The sequence below is a fragment of the Andrographis paniculata genome, unplaced genomic scaffold (genome assembly GCF_009805555.1).
Source record: "Andrographis paniculata isolate CXL003 unplaced genomic scaffold, ASM980555v1 Contig30END, whole genome shotgun sequence".
NCBI lineage: Eukaryota > Viridiplantae > Streptophyta > Magnoliopsida > Lamiales > Acanthaceae > Andrographis > Andrographis paniculata.
Window position 1 is genome coordinate 739699 of NW_026137563.1, and position 7663 is coordinate 747361.

The 7663-nt window shown below is 30.5% G+C and overlaps 2 protein-coding genes across 2 annotated transcripts; both read left to right on the top strand.

The window, feature by feature from the left end:
- Positions 1 to 35: 35 nt before the first annotated feature.
- Positions 36 to 939, top strand: LOC127247010 (protein DMP10-like). Its single transcript, XM_051268706.1, has one exon. The coding sequence runs from the start codon at positions 49 to 51 to the stop codon at positions 736 to 738; it is 690 nt and encodes a 229-aa protein (XP_051124663.1). The 5' UTR covers positions 36 to 48; the 3' UTR covers positions 739 to 939.
- Positions 940 to 6525: 5586 nt separating this feature from the next.
- On the top strand, positions 6526 to 7222 carry LOC127247013 (transcriptional activator hap3-like). Its single transcript, XM_051268708.1, has one exon. The coding sequence runs from the start codon at positions 6551 to 6553 to the stop codon at positions 6968 to 6970; it is 420 nt and encodes a 139-aa protein (XP_051124665.1). The 5' UTR covers positions 6526 to 6550; the 3' UTR covers positions 6971 to 7222.
- The last annotated feature ends 441 nt before the right edge of the window (positions 7223 to 7663 follow it).

Consider the following 7663-nt stretch of genomic DNA (forward strand, 5'->3'; position numbering starts at 1 on the left):
ACTCTTAACTAAACCTAAACAAAATCCAACCTTCATCCAATCCAAACCATGAAAACCGACGGCACAACGCCACCGCCGCCACCGCCACCGCCGCCGCCAACAACGAATATCGCCGGCGAAACCCCTCCCTCCACCCACCCCATCCACAAAACCTTAACATCTGTGGCCAACCTAGCCAACCTCCTCCCGACCGGCACCGTGCTCGCCTTCCGCACCCTAACCCCGTCCTTTTCGAACAAAGGCATTTGCCAAATATCGAACCAATGCCTCACGGCCGCCCTCGTCGCCCTATTATCGATCACGTGCTTCGTCTCCACGTTCACCGACAGCTTCACAGACAGCCAAGGGCGGCTCTACTATGGCGTGGCCACGTTCAAGGGGCTTCACATTTTTAGCTGCGGCGGCGACGACGACGGTGCCGGGAATCTCGAGGCGCGGCTTTTGGAGACTGAGGAAGCGGCGGCGGCGGCGAAGGCCACGCGGGTCGACCTTTCGAGGTTTAGGGTTGGTGTTGTGGACTTCTTCCATGCCTTTGTGTCCCTCTTTGTGTTCTTGGCTTTCGCCTTCAGCGACGATGATGTTAAGAAATGCTTCTTTTCTTTCGAGGATGAGAATTTGGATGTTTTGCTTAAGAACTTGCCGTTGGCCGCCGGGGTTTTCTCTGGATTCTTCTTTACCGTCGTTCCAACGACGCGCCGCGGCGTCGGATATGCTGACGTGGCTGCTAAGGTCAAGTGAAGGAAGTTGTGTGATTATATTATGATGTTGCTAGTTGCAAGATGAAGTTTGTGGTTTGTGTCATGTGGATATGTAAGGATTTCAATTTGTGGTTCATTGTAGGTTTAATTGTTTGTTTTTGTACCAATGTTTTTATGTGTAAAGAAAGAATGTATTTTTACTCTGAATCATGAAATTAAGAAATAAATACTTTTTGTTGAAGTTAAAAATTTGAAAAATAAAATAAAATTGTAAAATTAATTAGCACACATGACAAGTGACTTGACGTATCGAAATCCGAACCCGATTACAAATAATAAAATCATAAGCCCAACTTAATGAACATTAGTCTATGAGATTTGTCCGAGGCCCAATAAAGATACATCATAAATACTAATTTCTCCTGAAAGTTGGCCATGCATCCATCCCAGTAACCCTCTTGCGACAATCCGAGCCCTTGATTTCAAGGAATTCTATCCTGATCGTCCATTTCGTGTACATTTTGCTAGCGTTGGAATTATTTTCTTGTACTCAATATTGTTAGTTAATTTCTTGATTCAATATTTTATGCCCACAAAGGAGAATATACTTAAGACAGGATGTATGCAACTTTTATTCAAATTTATGAATCCATATATTCAAGCTTTTATCAAGCCAAGTTCATTTAAATGGGTGTGTATATTTTAAATATATATATATATATATAATTATTTGAACGTTACTCAAGGCTCAAGAACTTTGTTGACTAATGTTCTGAAGTGAACTGTTCTAATTAATTTGGTGGCAAACAAATAACAATGGAGACAAATTATTACCAAGTGGTCTGCTCTGCTGCTGACCTAATTAATATTTTATTTAATAATATATACACAAATTAATTAATTAAAAGCATAGAACTAGTAGAGTATATTTACACTGTTGGGACCGGTCAATTCTAATATGATATTAATTGTCTGCTTTGAGCTGATCCGTCATAGACTAATACAGCTAGGAGATTTTCGACACAAAGTTTACGAGAGCGAGCCCACCATCACAACCAATGGCATTTGGGACTGCGTCAACTCAACGTTAGTATGATATTGTCCGCTTTGGGCTGAATTTGCACGGATTTGTTTTTGCATATTCTCCAAAAAGCCACAAACTAGTGGAGTTCACTTGGAGCTTATAAAATGTAAAATTTTCTTCCCAACTTCCGATACGAGACTTTAATTTGCACGAAACTAATTTAGGGTGTGTTTGTCTAGGGGATTGGATTGGATTTACACTATTCATCCAATTTTTTTTCTCAAAAACATCAAATCAAACACCTATTTTTCATTTTTTATATTATACTAAAAATTAATTTTACATTCAAAACATCACATCAACACCTATTTATATCACATCATACAACTATTCAAATTCAAAATTTTTACTATTCAAATCCCAACTCAAAATCCAAACCCAGACAAACACACCCTTAATTAATTTAAAGAGCAGAGGTACGTGCACATCTCCTGTCCATTCATTCCCTTTCTAAAACTAGTCATAATATATTAATTAATTAAATTAAATTAATTAATTAATAATTTTAAAATAGTAATTAGAATATATGTTAGCTAGCTAGGTCTAGGCCTAACACTACAAGAAAAAATAATTTTTGTAACAAAATTTTTTTGTCTCTAAATCTACTTTTTCCGTTACTAATGACATTAGAGACGGAATTAGTAATAAAATTACGTTAGCTACGTGAACTTTAGGGACGAAATTTCGTTACAAATATATTATTTTTTTGTAGTGCAGGGACCACATCCACAACCACAACCACAACCACAACCGCAACCACAACCACAACCAAGTTAATTAATATGATTCGAGGGTTTCACAATTTTAGGGTTTCCGAGGATATTTCATGTAATAAGCCTTAATTGGGAATAAAATAAAATAAGTAAAAGAATCATTCTGTAGTTTTTAATTTGTTATGTTGATCAAAATTAATTAGGTTGGGTCTTGAGTTGGACGAGGAATTATATTCATTTTAAATTCCTCTTACTTTAATGAATCAATGCAAAATATCTACTGCTTTATGGACTTAATTAGATATATAATATATAAAAATATCTACTTAGATAAATGATAGTTTTATGAGAACAATTGAAATGCTAATTGGGGTTAATGTGAAAATATAATTAATAACACATGTTGTACCCCACCGGTCAATACAATATTAATTCTTTCAGCGCGCGTTTTATCGTCACTAACGTACATGCATATTATTGATATAAGTAGTCTGTTCAATCTATTCAACATCGGACTATTACATCATTTTCGACTCATATCACTTTTCAATTAATACATGTACAATGTTAATATATCCTATATATACTCCCTTCGTCCCAAAAGTAAATATCCATTTGCTTTTTGCACGTAGTTTTATAAATATTACTATTATACTTGACATATAGTAGGAATAAAGTGGAAATGACTAAAATAACCTTATTAGTATGTGTGATATAAAGGTAATGACATTTGTGTAATATATTGTAAGTTGTAAGGGTATTTGTAATGCTAGGTAGACAATACAGTTCCTAAAAAAAAATAGATAATTTGTTATCGGACGGACTAAAATGAAAAAATAAATACTTTGTTATGGGATTGGGGAATATTAATATCAGTTGTAGTATGTTGTATGAACTAGGTATATCTGATTATGTATTGTATTTGTATTATATAAATAAATATAATATTATGTTCATTTATATATCATGTGTTAGTATGTATTTTGTGTGTTGTCAGTACTGACTAATTATAGTTAGTAATGTATTGTTTGTGTTATTCATTAGAGAAAGATTTCTAAAAATTATGTATTATGATGCATATTTTTATATAAAAAATATAAAATTTTATTCAAATTATAATTACGTTTACTATGTATTTGTATAACATTCAATTTTTATTTTTATTATTTCTAAAGCATTACAAATCACAGTACAAACATATATAGGTAAACAATATGCTTTTAGTATTTGATACATAAAAAAATTCTCAATGTTACCTGTGTTTGTTTGATTTGATTTAATTTGAGTTTGAATTTTTATTTAAATTTTTATTCAAATAATATTTTGTGAGAATTGCATAAAATGAATAATGTTACATATAAATTTTAAAACTCTAACCAAACACACCAATGTAGTAATAGTAATGAATGATAATAAAATTAAAGAGGATCGATATCAAAATTTTGATTAAATTTGTTACTTGGTTTTAGTTGTATTTTAGTATTTTATAAATTATTTTTACAAAATAATTATATAAAAAAAAATATTTGATATAATATTTTAAAATTTAAATATTATATTTTTTCATTCTCAATATATCTATTTTATCATTTTAGTATCTCCACACTCAATGTATATGTTTTTTATTTTAATAAAAAAAATACATATAGACTTTACACTATATTGGAAATGATGCAAATAAAAAAAAATGACTTTAAGGGTTTTTTTATCCTTCTATTATATTATTACCTATAAAAATATTAATATTATAAAATTTGCATGCAAAAATTAAAGGGTTATATTTATTTTGGACAAAAAAAATATAATATTATATAAAAAAATTAATACAAGTTTATAAATAGTTGTGGTTTTAAATTTATTTTAAATAAAATATTGATTGGATATTTTGTAAAAAATAAATATTATATTTTTATTATGATCGAATTGAATAGTAATAATTTTTATTTAAAATAAAAAAAAAAACACCCAAGTCTATTTTTAATTAAAAAGAAAAAAGAAAGTAATGAGTGGGGCGAAATATTTGTTTAAATATATTGTTCAAATATATTATTAAATGTAACAAATATGGGATTGCATTATACAAAAAAAAAAAAAAAGAAATAGAAAACTAGCATCTATTTGTTAATTAAAAACATGATAGCTAACAATCACTATAGAAAAATAAAAAAATCAAAACAAGTTCTTAATCAATTTATTTATTTTTTATCCATATGAAATTAATCTATGATTTTTCTTTTTCTTTTTAACAATTATATTTTCCACATAATTAAAAAAATCTTACATTTTATATATGACAATCAACTTATATATAAAATATTATTAACATTTTAGATATACAATTATTAAAATAAAACTCGTCTATTGTATTATATACATATAAACTATTAAAGGTGTGTTTATTTTTTTATTTCAAATAAAAAATACTACTATTCAAATCACATCAAAGTATTATTTAAATAAAAATTCAAATTAATATTTTATTTTAAATTACAATCAAACTAAATCATAATACTTTAAAATCTACTTAGCAAATAGTATTTTCTTTTCTTATTAAATATTTTTAAAATAATAAAAATTACTTTATCCAGACAATTTGCACTATTTCTCAAAATATTTTTACAATTCAATTCTACTATTTCTAGAACACAAAAAAGAACAAATCCCTAATTAACTCATGTAACCCAGAATTTTGAACATAATAATAATAATAATAATAATAATAATAATAATAATAATAATAATAATAATAATAATGGTTGAATATTTTTATAGTGTATATATTGTAAAAATTATATATATAGTAAAATAATTTTAAAGAAATACTTAGTAAACCGAATTTTAATTACTCCAAATTATGGAATTAAATAAACCAAGAGAGATCTTGCAATGTGTTGACTCGAATTTGCTCTAAATGTCAATATTTGGTTACTTGTGGTTTCAGTTCAAAATCTTATTCTCTAGAAAATTATTTATTACATTGCATACAATATCATGGTAAACTGTCTTTTTAGTCTCTTAATTGGATCCTTTATTATTTTAGTCATATAAATGGAGCATGTCGCAAACTAGTCTCGTAAGTGAAAAATTTTCGTTGTTTTAGTCCTCCGGCGCCGGAGACGCCCGCGTGACTCGCTGGAGGTGACGTGTCCGCCAGGTCAGCGACACCTGGCGGACACGTGGATTTTTTTTTTCATTTTTTTAATTTTTTTAATTGGACCAAATAAAAAAATACAAATAAAATTAAAAATAAATTAAAATAAGTTTTAAAAAAATTTGGAAAAATGAAAAAAATAAATAAAAAATCCACGTGTCCGCCAAATTAGCGATACCTGGCGGACACGTCAGCTCCGGCGAGCCACGCGGGCATCTCCGGCGCCGGAGGACTAAAACAACGAAAATTTTTCACTTATGGGACTAGTTTGCGACAGGCTCCACTTACGGGACTAAAATGATAAAGGGGTCTACGGAACTAAAAAAAAAAAAAAAAAATTTACCCAATATTACATTAAATAATTTATTTTATTTAATTTCTTATAATTTTCGAAACAAAACCAAAACACATCCAAAAATGATATCTAAGCACAGTAATCAAACTAAAATAATACTAAAAGCACTGGCAAACGCTCCACCCTATAGATTCCAATTCCCCTTCAACTTCTGTAATGATATATATATATATATATAACATTAATAAATAAATAAAAAATAAATTAAATTATTAAATAATTATCTATATATATATATATATAAATACACACCAAGAAAGGGCATTTCCATGAGGGCCATATGACTTGACATAAAAATGGTCTAATGTGCTTTTACCACCAATTTGTGCTTCCCTTTACACCCACACTAGAACTAAAGGCCTTCCTTTAAATTAGGTCACAACAAGGCCTAATCTACACCGTTGGTCAAGCCATCGATGTTCGCGGCGGCAGCGATGAACGGATGAGATTTAACGAGCGCGTAAGACATACTATATATGTATACAATCAAACAAGGGGACGGAACAACGTGTCAGCTGCTCATAGATCTGAAAATATCTCGAAGAAAGAATGACTGACCAACCTGATAAATTGCTCCCCATCGCCAACGTGGGGAGGATCATGAAACGGATCCTCCCCAAGAACGCGAAGATTTCCAAAGAGGCAAAGGAACGAATGCAAGAATGCGCATCGGAGTTCATATCCTTCGTCACCGGGGAGGCTTCCGAACGGTGCCACAAGGAGAATCGCAAGACGGTTAATGGAGACGATGTTTGCCGGGCTTTGAGCTCATTAGGGTTTGATAACTACTCGGAGGTCGTCTCGAGTTATTTGCACAAGTTTAGGGAGTTTCAAATGCAAAAGGCTATTGACAACAACAAAGGGAGTGGTTCTTGTAATAGTGTCGATAAGGATGGATCGACTACCGGCGTTGGAGGTGTCGATATCGATCCGATTGATTTTGGGATTCTTCAAAGAGGAGGTAAATAATCACCTAAGTGATCCAATTCAGAAATTAAAATCAAAACCCTAAAAAAAAAAAGAAGGGATTTTGGGCATTCTTAATTAGGATTTCAACTAGCTTGAAGCTTGAGTTTTTCGAGTGTCTTCGCGAATAAGCCATCTTTTTAGTCGAGTTCCCGGCGAGGATGGATCGTATAATGCATATATGTATAAATTAATTAAGCGTGTGGTATCGAACATCAGATTGATTGTTTTATGTGAACTAATTGGGAAGTGATGAACAAGGTTTTGAGCTGTAGATGGTTTTCTGTTCTTATTCCCTTTTTTTTTTTTTTTAATTTCTTCATTAAAACAATTTTACAATTTTTGTTGTTAACAAATCTGCTATATATATATATATGTATGTATATATCTTGAAGATTAATTTATAAAGATAAAATTGTTGTTACTGTCACTGACTAGTCATGGTGTGAACTAGTTCAAGAAAGAAGTATTGATCTTTATTTCATAAATTGCAAAATTAATTATATATATATATACTAATCTACTAATAACATATTTGGATTCTTAATCTTTTAAACCCATTGAGATCTTGGAACCACATAAAATTAATGGCCTAACTAAATTAAATTAAACACTGCAACATATATATATATATGTATAAACAAAGGGTTAGGGTTTGTCAAACCCTTGAATATATCTGGTGATACATACATACAT